Raw genomic sequence first — 17,103 nt, 5'->3', positions numbered from 1 at the left:
TTTGGAGGGCTGGTGAGTCACTCAGCAAGTCCTGGGAAACAGTCACAGGTATGCACTTTACGAACTGGAAAATGTCGCCATGGTAGTGAGGGCCCAGGGCATCAGGGACTATTGGATAACTGCCCTATGCTGAGAATTTGGGGGAAACTGCTAGATTCCCTGCCTTCGCTGCCCTGGATCTGGGCAGGAGCCAGGGTCTCTGTTCTCACCAGCTCCCCCACTGGGCGAAGCCCCCGCCCCACCTCCAATGAAGACAGAACCGGTTTCCCTGGCTTTAGCCCCAAGCCACTTGCCAAACTGCTCTGGGATGTTCTGGACAACACCGCCAAGCCTCTGAGAAGCACAAGGTGTGCGGTTCAAAAAGCAGAACTGTGTGCCACGTGATGGTCCCTGTGGGCCAAGGGCGTGGACGGCGATCTCCCACCCTTCCTGGGGCATCTACGCTCATTCCTGAGTAGGCTGTCTCTGCCCCAAATGCCACCAATTTCCTGAACGTCTTGTGCGTCGACTGCTTGAATCTAGAGCTGTTTGTTCCTGCTGACGAAAGAGCTCCCGGAGTCTGGAGCGGGATGACCTCGGCCAGGGGACAGAGGGCTTCAACGAATGGACGATGAAAGCATTAGGGCCCCTGCCCCCCACGACAGCGACAGAAGGACATAAGGAGGAGTGGGGAGGGATGACGGGCACAGGCGAGGGACCACCCACCCTGGGCTGCAACTGGGCCGAGCAGAACAACCGCGAGAGCCTGCTCAGGCCCAGAGGGCCAGGAAAGCTGGCCAGAGCGCTTCCTGGTTAGCGGAAGAGAGACACGCATCAGTTAATTCCACAAACACCTTCTGCCACTTAAGCCACAGAGAGTGGAGCAAATTCCCCAAGTTCCCCAAAGTCTCCACTTTCTCATCCGTCACATGCTGGTGGGCGGCGGGGGCCCCCACTTCAAGGGAGAGGCTGGGAGAGTTGAGGGGGAGACTGTCAGCCCTAACTCCAGGACCACGAAGGGGAGGCCAGCCCCGCGGAGAGCCAGGCTGGCCCCAGCTCTGCCGGTACCAGCTTGGGGCGAGGGACAGTCTCTCAGGGCCTCCAGCTGCTCATCCGTAAAATGGGCAACGACCACGGAGGGCATGGAGAACAGCGCTGGACTGTTGCAGGCAGGGCCTGGGCAGTGTCTCTCACTGAACTGCCCGCTGCCCCGAAGCTCCAAGCACACTGAGCACCTGTGCGTGTCCGGCAGCAGGAACTGGCCACCTTTAGCATCCTGTTTGCAGAAGGGCCCAGCCCCTGGAGCGGTGAGCTAGAGCCAGGAGGCACAGCCCCATGAGCACCTGCAAACCTGGGGTCAGGGTTTAGTGACTAAGTGACTCAGGTGACAGGAGCGGGTCATGGAGCCAAGAGGCTGAGAGCCTGTTACGCAGCATCTCTGAGCCTCAGGTCCCTGCTGGGGAAGAAGCAGGTGTGAGAGGTAAGTGAAACCCACAGCACCCCACGGAGCGCAGTCCCGGAGCTGTTGACCCTGCACTGCGGTCTCCGCCCCCTTCCGGGAGGACAGAGGGACCTGCGGTGAGAGGCGGACAGGCTGCCGTGCTCTGCTGACCTCTGCTGTCCGCTGTCCACTGCCCACTGCCCTTCCCAGGAAGGAGCCACCTTGGCGTCAGCCCACCCCTCCTGCGACCCCTCCTTCTCACCCGCACCCCGGGCTCACCTCCTTGGCCTCGCGGACCCTGGCCAGGAAGGCCCGCAGCTCCAGCGTCTCCAGGAAGAGGGCGCGGCACACGGCCTGGTAGTGGGCCTGGGCGCCCCGGGGGTCGGTCAGGCGGGCGGCACAGAGCCGCATGGCCTGCGCAAAGCTGCGCACGGCCCGCGGGCCGCCCTCGGCCTCCTCCTCCTCCTCGGGGCCCCCGTAGCCCTCGTCGGCTGCCCCGCAGCCGCCGTCCTCGCCGTCGTTGTTGGCCATGAGGTCGATGAGCTGTTCCAGCTGCGGGCTGAGCTCCCGCTCCTCGCTCTCGTCCAGGCCCCAGTCCAGCGCGCGATAGATGGCGAAGCCCAGCGACTGCACCATCTGCGGGAAAGGCCCAGACCGTCAGCAGCGGGGCAGGGGCAGCAGGCCGGGGCTGGATTGCAGGCTTCTCAGGACGGAAGCAGCCAGCGGTCGCCCGGAGGCGGCACAGCACGGGGTCCCCGAACATGGCACCAGAGCAACAGGGCGCTCGCCCAACAGCCCAACAGCACAGCCACTGAGGGAGGCGGCGTGGCCACTTCTCACAACGGGACGTGCCCGGCACGGGACCGCGGCTCCTCTCCCAGGCACTGACTCAGAGAAGGGAAATGGTGCGTCCACACAGGCCTGCACTGGGAGCACCCAAACCTGCAGGGCCCACCTGCCATCCCAGGGGATCACACACAACTGTGGACCCCCTCCCAGCGGAGAACGAGGCAGCTCTATGGGGGAGCAACCACGCACAGTGCCCCCCTCGAACGCGGTGACGGAAGCCAGCCCAGTCTCCCCACTGCGTGGTCCCTCGACCGAAACGCCAGGCAAGACGAGGCTAACCAATAGCCACAAAAAGCAGGTCAGGGTTCTGAGCCAGGGCGGGGTGGGGAGCAGAAGGGCACAGGAACTTTTGGGGTGATGGGAGAGGTCTGTGTCTTTGGTGCTGGTGAAATGGGTTACGCATTTGTCAGGACTCAGCAAACTCAGGTGTAAAGCAGACCCCAGTAGATAGGATTACAGAACACAGACACGACCTAATAAATGTCAGCTTTTCACGCACTGTGAGAGTGGATCGCAAAGCAGAGGACAAAGGCTCGCTCATTCATTAGAGGCTCCTGGAAAAACTGCGTAACTATACATGATGAAGTTGGGCACCTGAACTCATAAAAATTGACTTCTTCTCACCTAGATATTTTAAACTGCATGTAAGTTTCAGTATGTGTAAATTTAACCTGAAAAAGAGAAACCTAAAAATAATTGTACCTGAGTGGGGGGAGGGCAGAGGGGTGGAGCTTCTTGGGAGGGGGCAATCGGGCTGCTCCTGTTTGCTCCTGTAGACTTGAAATGCTCCATAGTGAGTTTTTTTCAAAGTGCATTAGCACATTAAAAGTCCGTGAGTCTGGCAGGAGAGAGACCTCTTAACTCAGCATTTCTCAGCTTTACTTGGCAGGGAACCTCGTTTTCACGGACTACCACTGACGTCTGGGGAAAGTGCTCCTGTTTGAAAGCCATCTCTGCACCCCGACACCCTGCTCGCAGGGGGTCTGCTCGGACAGAGAAGCACCGTGTGGGGTGCGGTTTGATGAGGGCCAGTGGTGCACCTCAACACAGGGAGGGGGGACAGTGACCATGACGATGCTACTTCCAGTTTGCACAGAGCTCTGCATTTGTGCTTTAAGCGGCTTCAGTGTTTTCTCTTTGTGACAATGACCCAGAAGGACAGCTCTTCCATGTGTGGCACTAGCCGAGCTCCCTGCCGCTCACCCTCGCAACGATGCACAAGATAACCACTCGTGTCGTAGGCAGGGGACAGAGGCACAGAAGTCAGGTCGCTTGACAACAGCTGGGAAGTGGTCTGTCTGTGGCCTGTGTGGCGGGTGGAGCCACGCCCTCACCAACACGCCTTCCCGCCCCCGTCTACCTGACCTCAGCGGTTCCCGGCCTCTCCCCGCATTTCCTGTGTCCCCGCCAAGCGAAACCCAGGTGAGCCAGCCTAAGCAGAATGGAAGGACAGGTGGTAAAAGCCAACTCTGAGCGTAGACAGGGTGCAAGAATAGGGCTCTCTGTCCTATAGAAATGCCTTAGAAAATACCCTGAAACTGGAGGCCTGGCGGGGAGGGTCCGTGGGTTCACGGGGACCAGTGGGGAGAGCAAGGGTCTAGCCTAAAGTCAGCAAAGTCCCAGACCACTCTTGGTGGCGATGTCACCTCTGCTTCAGGAAGACAAGGTCACAGACCCCGCTCCGAGTCATGCCCAGAGATCATGAATCAGAAGGCAGAGGCCTGAAGGCTGGTGACACTTGCCAGCAAGTGCAGGGCCCTGGCCAGGGCCGAGCGGAGCCTCCCAGGCAGTGCGCGAGAGCAGCACGATGCCCCTCAGCACTACTGGGCTGGCAAGAGCCACCATGCCCGCAGATTCCCACCACGTCTTCCTTGGCCCCCAGGTAGGTGCCAGGAAGGAGACGAAGCTCACACTGCCAAGCGGGCCCCACAGGCCCTGCTGGCCCTAGTGCTGGCTCTGACCGTTCTGTCAGAGGGACAACCCTGCCACACGCAGCAGGACAGGTGGCGGGGGTCGGGGGGGCACAGGAAAGCCCCAGCCCCCGCCTCTCCCTTTCTCGGCCCGCTGGCCTCAGCCAGCGGCACAGCAGGGAGAGAGCCTCCTAGCAGACAGCTGGCGTCGAAGCTGCTCAGTGTCCCGCAGGCCCGCACATCCGGGGGCCCGCGTACTCCCTCCCTGTAGGGAAGAGTCTGGGCAGCCAGCCAGAGTTTAGGACCTCCAGCCCTGCTGCCGGGGACCCAGCCAGTGGGGTCCAGCCCAGTGGCTGAAGGGGGTACAGAGAGGAGCTGAGGCTGCAGCCGCTCCAACCAGGAGCCAGTGGTGAGTCTAGGCCAGCGTGATCCGTGTCCCCTTCGCCATTTCCTGGGGTGGGGCCATCAGGTGGACTGATGGGCCGCCAGGTCGGACCCCGCCGACAAGTTCCCTGTGAGTGGCTTCAGCACCCATCACAGCAGACCTCTGCAGTGGCAGGTGCGGCTGTGTCTCCGTGGGAAAGCTGGACCACAGGACGGCCCCCGAGCACTGCCGGGGGCGCTGGGGAGCATCCCCTGGCTTTAGACAAATAAGGTTATCAGAACAGTGTGCCACAGCGAAAGAGAGCAACAGCCACGCAAAGCGACGAAGACGAATGTTGAAGACACGTTGTCCCCGCCACCAAATTCCAAGAAACGATGTATAGAACAATCCGGAATGCAGAGTGAGCTAAGCAGCGTGATGTTGAAAAAACCCCGGGGGACTTCGTCACGGACACTGTTCAGAGTCCCCGGCACGTGGTGACGACAAAGGAGGGCAGCTTCGGGACGGTTTTACTGCTGCGTTTAAGTTCTCGCGACAGATGCCGTAGCCTCCCTTGGCCTACGCCCACCCCTGGTGTAACACTGTTTAATGTGCACATATGTGCTGGCAGAGAACCGGCATCGAATATCAAATTGAGGACAAATTACGGGGGGCTGGGGGAGGGGAGTGGCTGGGAGACAGGCAGGCGTGTGCCCCGTGGCTGAGGTCCGAGGTTCTGCAGGTGGGGTCCGGGCTGATTTTCTTGCCGCCTCCCCCCCCCCCCCCGCCGACTTGTACCCAAGGGGCCAAGCCTTGCCGGTACCATTGCTTCCTGTCCCCTCAGGGCCACCAGGCTGGCTGGGGCCCTCGCTGCACCGAGGGCTCTCTCTCCTCACCCGCCCACTCTCAGAAAAGCCTCTTCATCAAGCCCTTTGAGAATTCCACCCTGTCCTGCCCTGTCCTGCCCACAGAAACAACTGTATTACTTTGCAGCTTCCAATTTACATTACGTGATGCACAGAAGTTCTAACATGTATCAAGCAAACCTAAAAATGGTTTTAAAGTACCTGGGCTTCCGAGCTGGCCAGCGACAGCACCATCGTCGTGGGCTCTGCAGGAAGACAGACAGGCAGTCAAGACATGCCTCCCACCCTCAGACCTGAAGAATGGGGCCGCCCCCACACCCAGAAACACACCACACACCCCCAAACCCTCCGTCAGACACCAGGAGCTTGCAGCAGGCCGAGCCCCTGGGACAGACGCCTACAAGACTCAGCTCCAGGCTGGAGGCCCAGGTGCAGGGAGGTCAGGAGGGCCCCACAGGACCCTTGCCCAGCTCACACGGAAGTCTCCCCAAGTCTGCCCGCCCCCACCAGGGTGAAGCGAGGCTGCAGGCAAGAGTGGAAAAAGCCAAGAGGAGGGAGGAGGGGGCGGTGGATTAAGTCGCCCCTGCGTGACTCACGGTCTAAGGCTCTTGGCGCAAGAATCGCTTGGGCACCCCGAATCGCTCAGACGGAGCCCAGGCTCAGAGCGAAGGGCTGGCTGGCCTTCCGGAGCCGAGCCGGGCAAGTTGGCCGCAGCCAGCACCCTGGATCCGGGGCTTCCCCACAGACCGTCAGCACCTCTGCCAGACCCAAGGTCCCTAGCTGAAGCCCAGATGCTAAACTGGTCTCTTGCACTTTATTATGTTTATTATTAAACATGGCACTGAGTTAGCATGTTAGCGAAGGCCATTTGTGTAACCCACGTCCAGCTTGGGAGGTAGGTGCTTCTGGCACCCATTTCACGGATGAGGAAACAGAGGCCCAGAGGGCCGAACTTGTTGGCTGGAAGGTGTCACAGCCGGGGGACCCCAGGATCTGTGCTGCAGCTGCTCCCCGAGCTGCTCCCCAGGGCCTCCCAAGCCTCCAGGCTGGATGAGACGTGGACTCCCAGCCTGTCCGAGCCCGGCAGACCCGTGTTAGGACGGGGACCTCGGCTGCCTTAAACTGTTTCTGGAATGAGGTGAGATATAAAAAACACAAACCACGAAATTCCTTGCTAAATGAACCTGCTAACTATACAAATATTTCCACAATGCCATCAAGCTCCAGCAAGGTTGCCAAAGGCAAAGGGAGTTTGCGTTGGACGGATCCATTAAAATAATGGGATCCTGCCTGCTCCTGGCATGGGCGGAGTTAACAAGACTGAGCAGCCAGCAGCTCACTGTGGCCTGGCTGGTGGCCCCCCGTTGTCCTCGCTGTGACTGGGTGGAGGCGGGGCAGCTGGGGGAGATCAGACCCTGAGCTGAGGTGCTTGCTGGAGGGGACCAGATGACCAGGAAGGGGGCCTCCAGTGCTCTGAGCCGAGCCAAGGCCTCCGGGCCCCTGCAAGTGTTCTGGGCGGAATGACTGTATTGCTTCCGTCCCTGGCTGATGCAGCCCACATGTTAACAAAAGTAGGTGTTCTTGGGCATAACTGTACGCCAAGTTGCAAGAACTTGGGGAGTCTGGGTTTTGGTGAGCGAGCTGCCCTTTGGTGAGGCTGGGGGCAGATGGAAGCTGTGCCAGCTCTTTGGATGACTTATTGTGGCTCCAATCTGCACAGCCACCGCCTGGAGGTGGGTGCTGTGACCTCTCTTTACAAATGAGGAAACAAGCTCAGGCAGATGGAGAGATGGACTCAAGACCATGTAGCTAATAAACGGCTGAGCTGGGACCCATGCCAAGCACTGCCAGACCCCAAAGTGTACCCTCCTACCCGAGAACCCCGGAATGCCCAGGTGTAACTGAGGGGGCTACCATAACTTCCCAACGTGGTCACACAGCATTGTGCAAAGTACCTTTTGCTTATTGAAAAAGTATCTGGGGAGCGAAGACCCAGAGAGAAGCGGATGGCGGCAGCTGGGACTGAGGGGCTGAGGGCACCCCCTCCCCCGGCGAGCACCTCTGCGCCAAGGTGCACTAGAAGGGGAAGCCTCTCCGGTTTCTTTTGTATAAAATAACAAATGAGGAGAAATCAAGAAGCCAGAGAGTTTTCTTTGATGTGCTCCTGTGTCTCGTGGTGAAAGACGAAAGACGTCACTCGGGAGAGCGAAGTCCTGGGGACTTTGCAGCCTGGAGTCCCAGCGACTTTGAGAGGAAGTGCTTCCGGCTGCCGAGCAGGTGGGCGACGGGAGGAGGGCACCCGGCAGGTTCAGCCCGGCTGCCTGGGGGGATGGGTGCAACAGCCCTGTTGAGGGACCTGCCCACCTGTGCCACCTGCGGTTGCGGCTCTCTGCCCTCATTTCCTCACCTGCAGATCGAGGACACCTGCCCAAGCTAAGCGAGAACAAGCAAGGTAGTGAGTGCAGACCCTTCCCACGGCACAGTGCTCTTCAGGGCTGTGGCACCCACGAAACTGTCAGGGCCTCCCGGCCAGGGTCCCAGGAGACCCCTTAAACACAGACATGAGTGGGCACTGTGAGGGCAGAGTGGCCTCCGAAGCCCAGGGGCTCCTGCCTTTCACATCTCAGGCTTGGGGTCGTCGGATGGCAGGGGGACGGTTGGAGGACAGTCCCACGCGATGACCGCCCGGGCGGTACCCGCGGCTTCTCAGAATCCCACCCGCTCACCCCCCCCCACTTGGCAGGGGGCCTCGGAGGCGAGCCCACGTGGCGTGACACTCATCGTCACCTCCTTCCTAACAGCGAAACACCTGAGTGTCCACTGAGACATGTGGAGACATCCACAAGGGGACAATGGACAGCCACTAAGAAGAGGAGGTGTCTTTTGTGATGAGGCGAGCTGAGCCCCCACTGGGAACAGCCGAGGGCAGCCCCTATACTGACAGGGTGTGCACACAAAACGTGGGCCCTGAGCCTTCTGCCATGGTGACGAGGCTGGCGGGATGCCTGTGTTCCCTTCATGCTTTCTGAATTTGGAGCATGGGGCGTGCTACAGAGTCAAGATTAATGTGTGTGCGTGTGTGTGTGTGTGTGTGTGTGTGTGTGTAAGCAAAGGGACAGCGTCACCTCCTCACTTGGCTCAGAACAGGAGCTTGGCATTGGACAACCTGTGTGACTTAGAGCAACTTACCAACTTTCTCTGAGCCCTCCTATAAAACAGGGCTGTCACCCACCATACAGGTTACTGCACAGACTAAACACAACACACCTAGAGTCTGGCGTCTAGTGAGCCATCAGTAAATGCTTGTCGCATCACTGAGGAACCAACGTTACAGCTTGCATTAAGTAATGCCCTAGACGGGGTGCTGGTCTCCAGAAGTGAGCGGCGGCAGCAGGGAGGGAGACGCCCGCCCGTTGCAACCACAGGGGCTGTGCGTTTGCTTAGCAAACCCAGAGAGCTCTCTGAGTCAAGGGCACCTGTGTGTCTGTGGCGCGGCCGCCACCCTCCACCTCACTTCCTCTAGAGCACACCTCACACATCACCCACAGGGTGTGGGCTCCTCCCCCTCAAGGAAGAACCCAGGAATCGAGTGAATCCCAGTGGAGACCCCAGTCGGGGAGACGTGTGCTGTCCAGAGCAGCCCTAACCCCAGCAATAAACGCTCAGTTCATCTCTGCACCTTCACACAGTCCCGATGCCTTTCTGCTCCAGCGAGTGTGTCCTGGGACAACCTCAGGAGACCCCACCGCCGGCCCCAGCAGGCAGGCAGCAGCCCTACAAGTCGTCCATGACAGTCCAACGACTGGGCGCCCCCTACCCCGCTCAGCTAAGGGAGGCCCACTCGGGCTTCTCGAGGGCTTTTCGGGGGCTGTTTCATTCAGCCCTCTCTGTTGACCCACAATGCAGCCTAGAGAGGGCGAGGGCCCTGCCCAGGTCACCTGGCTGAGCATCAACCCCTGGCCCTGCAGCCAGGCCTTGGCCCCATACTGACTATCTGAGTCATCCTGGCTTTGGGGGTGTCCTAGCAAGGCTGGGGGCCCCTTCTTCAGGTGTGGCCCAGGGAACCCCACACAGTGGGCCCACGGACCCAGAGGGGCCCCAGGAACTTGCCAGACGTCACTGTCAGGCCCGCCCCAGACCTGGGTGGACCAGATGCTCCCGGCGGGCCCCGTGTCAGCGTGTCTGTGCAGGATGCCCAGCAGGGGACCCAAGTGTGTGAACTGCCCCCTCAAGTGCTGGGTGCGGCTCCAGGGCCAGGGCCGTGTCCTGCTGATGTCGCCGAGGTGGGTCCAGGTGGGAGAGACGGCATCCCTTCCACCCGAGGTGTCTCCCCTGCCTGCTCGGCAGAACACCAGCCGCCAGCCCGCCACGGGGACATACCCCGCCCACGTGAGCGGACTTGGGGAGCAGGTGAGGTGACCCTGCGAAGCGTCCGGCCCGAGGGAGACCTTCTTAGGTTGTGACCTCTGACTGGACGAGAGTGAATATGCCTTGTTGTAAATCCGCGCAGTGTTCCGCAGCCAGGGGACACCACACCACTCCGCCTCCTCTGTCTCCAGTCCCTGGGAGAGGCCGCAAGGCGAATGCCCTCGAGAGGACACAGCGACGGGGTGCCCGGCGGCACTGCGGAGCGGGGCACGCCCTCCAGGCCTGGACGCAGCGCAGGCTGATCCGCCTGACCATGGGGACACCACTTCTGGCAGCCTCCCTGCTGGCCGCGGCCTCGCCCGGAGGCCTAGCTCCCTGAGGGGTCTGACAGGGTCAGAGCGAACCCCCGGTGTCTTCCCATGGCCCATACTCACGGGCGCAATCTCTTACGTGGCCACATCTCCAGTGTCCCTTCTGTGGGGCCAGTCACACACTTTGGGGTGAAGGCCGTAACCCTCACAAGCCAAAACTCCCGAGTGCACAGGGATCCCAAGGACACCTTCTCAAGTGGCACGGCCTCCCCTGAGAGCACAGGGCAAAGCTCAACAACAGAGAAGGTCAGGTGACACAGCCACACAGGCTAAGTTGCCCCCGGGGTCACCTGTGACATCTCCATAGAGACACAGCTGGCCAGGGACAGCCTTCCTGTGAGGTAACTCTTGCTCAGAGGTGAGGCTAAATCGGGAGTCCTATCTGCAAACACTCAGTCACAGGCACGCCCAGGGCCGCACCCTCCCCCACACCCAGAGCCCAGGCACCCTTGTGGGCCACCTGACCCTGGCACCTTTAGCCCTTCCCCGTTTTCTGAAGGGGAGTGCCTCTCGCCAGGGCTGAGAACAATATGCATCCCATTTCCTGAAAGCACCCTGCAGGTGCCGGCTGCTGTCACCTGGCCCTGGGCCACCCGGCTTCATGTCCACAGTGCGTCTGTACCAGGCCCCCCTCATGCGGTGCAATGAGAGCACAGAGCCCCAAGGCCTGAGCATCCTGTGTGATAGTGAGCGTGGGGACCAAGGAGCGGGAGACAAGAGCCACTTGAAGGGGGCCTGGCCGAAAGGGATACTGGCTGCCAGAGGAGGTCCAGGGAGAGTCATGACGGGGGCAGCATGGTGGGACAACGCCGTTCAACGCTCACCCGTATGTTCACCTGTGTTGAGAGCCATTTACAAAAATAGAGGCAAGCTAGGGAGACAGTCCCATTACAAGAGCGGACTTGCCCACTCCCGCTTGAGTGCCCGAGCCCACAAGACACACGGGGCTTCCTGGAGCACAAGTGGTCCAGTGACAGTCCTCACTGGCCGTGGACCCACCTCAGCTCCTGGGAGGGGACACACTGGGCCAGGACACATTCGTGTGGGCATCTACAGTGGGGACAGATGGCCCATTTACATGCACAGTAACAGTAGCCCAAGGTGGCAATGTGGTGCCCGTGTGTGTGCACACACGTGCCCCCTGGGCCCAGGGTGGAGGTGGGCCCCCCACCGACATTCCTCGTCGGCCCTCGCCCTCATCACCCAGTCTGTGGAGGACGGACAGGGGCACCTGCTCTCTGGCGCCGCTGTTTCTCTAGCCGCCAGGCTAGAGGGAAAGAGGAGGAAGGAGAGTTCCGGGCCCCACGGAACTCGTGACACAGGGGCTGCCATGCAGGATGACGCAGGACGGACTGGGTAGTTCACATATTTGGGACTCAGGGCTGCACCATGAGGCGATTGGGAAGGTCCTGTGTCGTGCAGTGTGGCTATACCGAGGGGCTGCCCGCAGGAGCCTGACACTGGAAATGGCACCTAAGGGTCAGCCGGCCTCAGAACTACAGGCGGGAGGGGCTAGAGGGCAGCTGTGACCCCCCGGACAGAACACGTGAGGCACCCAGGGGCCTGCGAAAAGTGTTAGCGTCAAAACTGACGAGAGAAAAAATCAGAAACGTGGGGCGGTGTGTAAATTGGCAGAAGCAGAACAGAGAGATGGGAGGTGATGGAAGGGACGAGGTGACAGGCTCGGTGACCTCCCAGGAGGACGTGCCCCTGTCAACACCCACCCCCGGCCCTCGCTGCTGCAAAGCCCGGGGCCTGGAGAAAGCATGTTTCGCTGGCAGGTGTGGGCCAGAAAGGCAGAGGGCTCTCCACTAAGGTGGGGCCGAGGCTGCTTTGTGGGTGAACTATCCGGGAGGGTATCAGGTGAACGAAAGCTACTGAAAGGGTTCCAGGGCCACCTGGTCACTGACTGAGCTGTAGTTAAGAAATCAGCTTTGCCCCGGGCAGTGGCTCAGCACACCAAGGCACAGTGACGCCTGATGGGGTTTCCTGCACACTGACACGAACAGGGACCCTTTCCCCGTTAGAAGGCTCAATTCCGGCTTCTTAAAAATAACGTCGCGCATTAGAGTTTTCCTTTCTCCTACTTCCAAACGATTATGAGGGAGCCTCCCCCACGTTCCTGGAACGGCGGGGAGGGTGTTCCCGCTTTGTGGTAAGATGCCGTTATTCATCTCCCCAAGTGTGGCTTAGTTTTGCTGCTGACTTTCTGAAAGTTAATTTAAACATATACTGAGGGTCCACTCGAATGCTTTCCTGATTGCAATTAACAGCAGGAAATAAGCACCCGCTTTCCTGTGAACTCACCAATCATCACTCAGGCCCCAGAGAACATTGGGTTACCTGCCTAGACAGACAGTTGGTCTAAAGGTCAGAGACAGGAAAGAAAGTTCAGGTAACCTACTTCTTAATCTTGAGAGAGACAGCAAGCCATAGGCCTCAGCCCTCACAAGGCACGTTTGTGAACAGAACCGAAGATCACATAGAGTGGAAAATGAAACTGGGCTCCCGATGCCACTGGCTGTGACCCCTCCCCCATAAAGGTCAACACGCGTGGCCGGGCTTTGAACCCCAGCCTGGAATTCCAGCCCAGCTGCCAGCAGGGAAACAGCAGGAAGTGCCGATGGATCTTTATGACCAGGAAAAAGGGACAGTATGTCCCTGAGGGCTGGGGAGCTGGGTAGCACCGGACAAGCACCACCCCTGAGCACGGCAGTCTTGGCCATTTAGGAGAGTCCCAATGAGAAACATGGTGTGACTCCCCTGGTTAGAGGGGTGCAAGGTGCGCCTCAGGTCTAACCAACTTCTATGATCAGTGGCAATGACCTACCACCCTGTGCCTCGGTTTCCCCATCTTTAAAATCAGAGGGTCAAAGCAGGACCCTACAGTCCTGCCCCGCTCTGCAGTGCCAGGAGCCAGAGCCTAGGTAGGTCATATTATCTTCAGGGCTGGGGAGGAGCACTCGGATGGTCTTTCAATAAGGAAAACACAGCTCGAGAGAAGATCTTTGTGAATGTGCAGACTCCGGGGCCCCACAGCTGAGTTGAGGTCATCACGCACAGGGCTCTGACCCCCACCTTTAAGGACAGTGTACTGAGTGCTGAATCCAAACCTTGCCGCTTTCTGTGTAACTTTGGGTCAGCCTGAGCCTCAGCTTATCCGAGTGTAAAGTGGGTTACCATCGGAGTGTCAACTCTTATATTTTCACCTGTCAAATACATTGGTGCTTTCTGTGCAAAATACAGCAACTCACAGGTGTCCCACAAAGAGGGAGGTGGGAGCAGGGCACAAGGACAAGGAGAAACACAGCGATGGCTCGGGGCGGGACTCCGCAGACCGCTCCTTGTTACAAAGCAACTGTCGCTTCTGTCCACCTCTGCCCTGGTCCTTCCCGGTCTTCCCTGACGCCTGCCCGTGCGGATTTGTGCAAACCCGCAGCTCTCAGGGCTAGCTGGAGAGAGTCCAGCCCTCCAGCAGCACACACCGCCAGCCTTTGTGCTTACCCGCAGGGAACTGGCTTTGGGGTAATATCATCATATACTCCATACCCGCACTCTGGTTCTCCAGAGAAGAAAGTAACTTTTTCCTGAAGAAGCTCAAACTCGCCTAAACTGTGAAACTAATAATAAAATTAAATAAATAAATAAAAACTCACCTAAACTCACCATCCTGAATAGACTTCACATACCTTTCAAGGGCATAAGTGTCGGCTCCTGTTAACGGTTACGGGCAGAGGACCAGGCAAGTCGTCCCCCAAGTTTTACACACTCTCCTTGTTCCCCATCAACACAGGACATTGGTGGCCATTTGGCAGGGATTCTGCGTGACGCACAGTCCTGTCCTCCTCCCACCCTCTTACCCATGAGAAAGAGCCCAGAGAAGACATGTGTCCCCTTCCTGCCTGAGGCACAGATTCCAGACCACAAATCACCGGCGAAGAGGACCGGCTGAGGGCTGCAGACCCGCAGAGCCCGGGGACCCGCCTCCCGCGGAAGAACCGGAGTGAGGAGAGGCAGAATCCAGCCTCTCCACTGAAGGTGCACAGCCATCAAGCCAAGGTCCCTCTCCTCTGAGCAAACATACCCAGCGGCAGGCAGCCAGCCTAAAGCAGCTGTCCCTGATGCGAAGTGATGGCCTCTCGGTTGGGGGATGTCAGACAGGGGGAGGGGCTTCGAGGTAGAGAGAGGGAAGGATGGAGAAGAGCAGGGGACTGCCAGGTCCAGCAGAGGGAGAGAGGGAGAGGCCGGGCATGGGACGGAGGTCTAAGTCCCAGCACAGAGCTTGGGGAGGGCTCCCAATCCAGAAAAGAGGGAGGGCAGAGAAGGCCCTTCCGGTCCCGCAGAAAGAAGGCGGAGGGGGCTCCAGGTCCAGGAGAGGAGGCAGGGGTCGCAGTCCCTTCCTCAAGACGGACGCCGGCCCAACCCTCGGCACCCCGACTTTTCGCGCGCTGCGCCGGAGCGCCCGGCCACACCCCCGCCGGCCTCACCTGCGGTGTCGGGCTCCAGGCGCGCGCTGACCGAGCCGTCCCTGCGCAGGACGATGTCGGCCGTGTCCCGGATGCGCCGCCGGCCGCCCGGCGCGCCCCGCAGCCCGCGGCAGCCCTGGAAGCACACGGCCCACGCCTGCTCCTCGTTGATGGGCTGCTCGTACGCCTTCAGCACCTCCTCCAGGGACAGCTCCCACGGCTCCGGCCGCCCCGCGCCCGCCGCCCGCGCCCCGGCCGCCGCGTCGCCGCTGGAGCTGCCGGCCCGGGCCATGGCCGCCCCATCATCGCCTCCTGCGCGCCGGGCCCGTTTCCATAACAGCCGCGCCCGGGCGGCCGACGCACCCGCGGAGCGCGGGGGGCGGACCCCGCGCCTCCGGCCGCTGCTTTGTCATCCTCGGCGGCCCCGCCCCGCGCGCGCGGCGCAGGTGAGGGCGAGCGAGGGCGAGCGAGGGAGGTGGCGCGCAAGGACCCGCGGGAGAAAGGGGGCCGGGAGAGGCCGGGGTGCGGTCGCGGAGCCGGGCCCTGGAAAGCGGGGACCCAGAGCCGGGGCGAGGGGAGCGGCGCTCCTGGGGGAGGCGCGCACCGAGACACGGTTCTCTGCTCCCCGGCGCTGCCGGGCAAACCCAGACGGCGGGCGCCCACGCTCTTACATGCGTATTTAGGCCGGCATCCAGCCCCAAACAGTGCGGTGATTGCCGGGCTTCGGGCACGTTGGACGCTGAGATGCGGAACGCAGCCAGGAGGGCTGTGAATCAACACCCCGCGCCCCCCCCCCACAGAGGCTTACAATGTTGGAGGAGCACGTGATGCCTGTTGTGGCCTCTGTGGAGGGCCGGCTAGCAAGGTGACCTTAGGAGGTTACTATAGGGTCATGAGAGCGAGGGAGACCCCACGGTATGAAGCACTTAATAAACGACCCTTTCCAGCAGGAGACCTGTCTGCGTTAAATGCTCTCGTGTCTCCAGGAAAAATAAAACAGGCACAGTTCACCAATGCGCCAGCGCATTCCCCTTTGCTCACTCCCTCCGTGGGAGGGGTGGCCCCTGGGCACCCAGGTCGCTTTGTTCAGGCTAATCTGGAGACCTCTTGAGCCAGTTTTATATGGACAGAATAACAGAGACAAAATGCAAATAGAGAATAAATGGCAATAAGGCAGTGGGCCCCCAGCCTGGGCCCCCTGGGGAGCACGCAAAATGCAGATTCCTGGAGATTTCAACCTGGCTGGAGATTCTGTGACAGGTCGGAAGTGAAACTTGGGATTCTAAAGTTCCCTGGTGATTCTGAACAGCCAAGTGTAGAAGCAGCCACAGCCATGGGGCAATTTCATCTCATTTGAAGGAAGATCGAGGTGGGGGGTAGGCTGTCGCCTGGGGCCTGAGTGTCAGGTTATCCCATCTGGATTTTTTGAACAAAAAGGAGTTTGATAAAGACAGATTGTGCCAAAAGTTTCTCTACTCAGTACCCAGGCCTCCAGGCGACACAGCCCCAACAGCGGACCGCTGGCACTCCAAAGGGGGAAGGGGCGGTGGGATGGGTGCTCTCTCCTGAACAAATGCTGTGCAGAGCTTGGTACTGGATGAATCTTTTTGCCTAGTCTTCGCGTGCACACACGTGCACACACGCACACAGGCCATCCATAGTGGTCAGTGAGCAACTTCAAGGTCTGCCTTAGAGCAGAGGCGGTAAGAACCCTTAGGTAGGGCACCCTCGCATGCAGGAGCAATGGCGGTGGCAGTGGTTCAAGGAAAGTCCCTCCTGACTCACGTCACGCAATGCCAGGTGTGTGTGATCCAGGAACTGGCCTCCCCCGCACGGCGAGCTTGTTCCTGATGGGCCCACAGGAGGGCTGGTTTCTGCTCTCAGACTCCACAGGGATAGGGCCTCCCTTTGCAACACCTCTGGTCACGAGAATGCGGCTCCTGCCGCAGGCTGAGCCACCCCTCCCCATCCTGGGTGTCCAGTGTGAGTGGGCAGACTGGAAGGTGGTGATCACCCTGGTAGAAGCTGGTTGGGTCATCCCAAGAAGCGCCTTCCCTGTTCTTCAAAGGGCCTCAAATTCCCTAACCGACCGCATGGCTTCAGGATCGCATTGGATGAGCAGGTAAGGACCTCCTGAAGACTCACACCTGGCTGACCCAGCAGCCCTTGAAGTCACTTGTGTAAGGGTACAATACCCCTTCTGGTCTGGCCTTGATCATTATTTTAGGGGTCCCTGTGCACCTTGTAGGACATCAGCCAGCAATATTTAGAACAGTGAGGTTTTACTAAAAGTTTTTAAAATTAGGTTTTACTTACTTATCTTAGTATCTGAAGGTTTATCCCCCTAGCCATGACCAAAATGAGGAGGCAGATGCATCAGTCAGCTCTCCAGATACTCCTAGAAACCATCTTTCTTTCCTCTCAGGTCATTTACCCCGCATGCCTCCAAAAGGTACCACATGAGACTTAGAAATGGACCCAAACTGAGA

The 17,103-nt window shown here is 59.6% G+C and overlaps 1 protein-coding gene across 5 annotated transcripts in view; it reads right to left on the bottom strand.

The window, feature by feature from the left end:
- The window catches only part of SPIRE2 (spire type actin nucleation factor 2), a 27,594-nt gene extending 12,287 nt beyond the window's left edge, over positions 1-15,307 (bottom strand). The window contains exons 1-3 of one of the 5 annotated variants that reach the window (XM_039846580.1): positions 15,286-15,307; positions 5,611-5,654; positions 1,700-2,056 (exon numbers count right to left, since the gene is read on the bottom strand). In XM_039846580.1, the coding sequence (XP_039702514.1) occupies positions 1,700-2,056; positions 5,611-5,643 (390 nt within the window). In that variant the 5' untranslated portion in view covers positions 5,644-5,654; positions 15,286-15,307. Of the gene's footprint in view, positions 1-1,699; positions 2,057-5,610; positions 5,655-5,746; positions 5,914-14,635; positions 14,972-15,285 lie in introns of those variants that run through there. The other 4 variants (XM_039846576.1, XM_039846578.1, XM_039846577.1 and 1 more) reach the window with 4 other exon arrangements.
- Positions 15,308-17,103: the final 1,796 nt, after the last annotated feature.

This window comes from Pteropus medius, unplaced genomic scaffold (genome assembly GCF_902729225.1).
Source record: "Pteropus medius unplaced genomic scaffold, Ma_sr-lr_union100, whole genome shotgun sequence".
In the NCBI taxonomy this organism is placed as follows: Eukaryota; Metazoa; Chordata; class Mammalia; order Chiroptera; family Pteropodidae; genus Pteropus; species Pteropus medius.
This window is presented reverse-complemented; position numbering and strand designations above follow the sequence as displayed.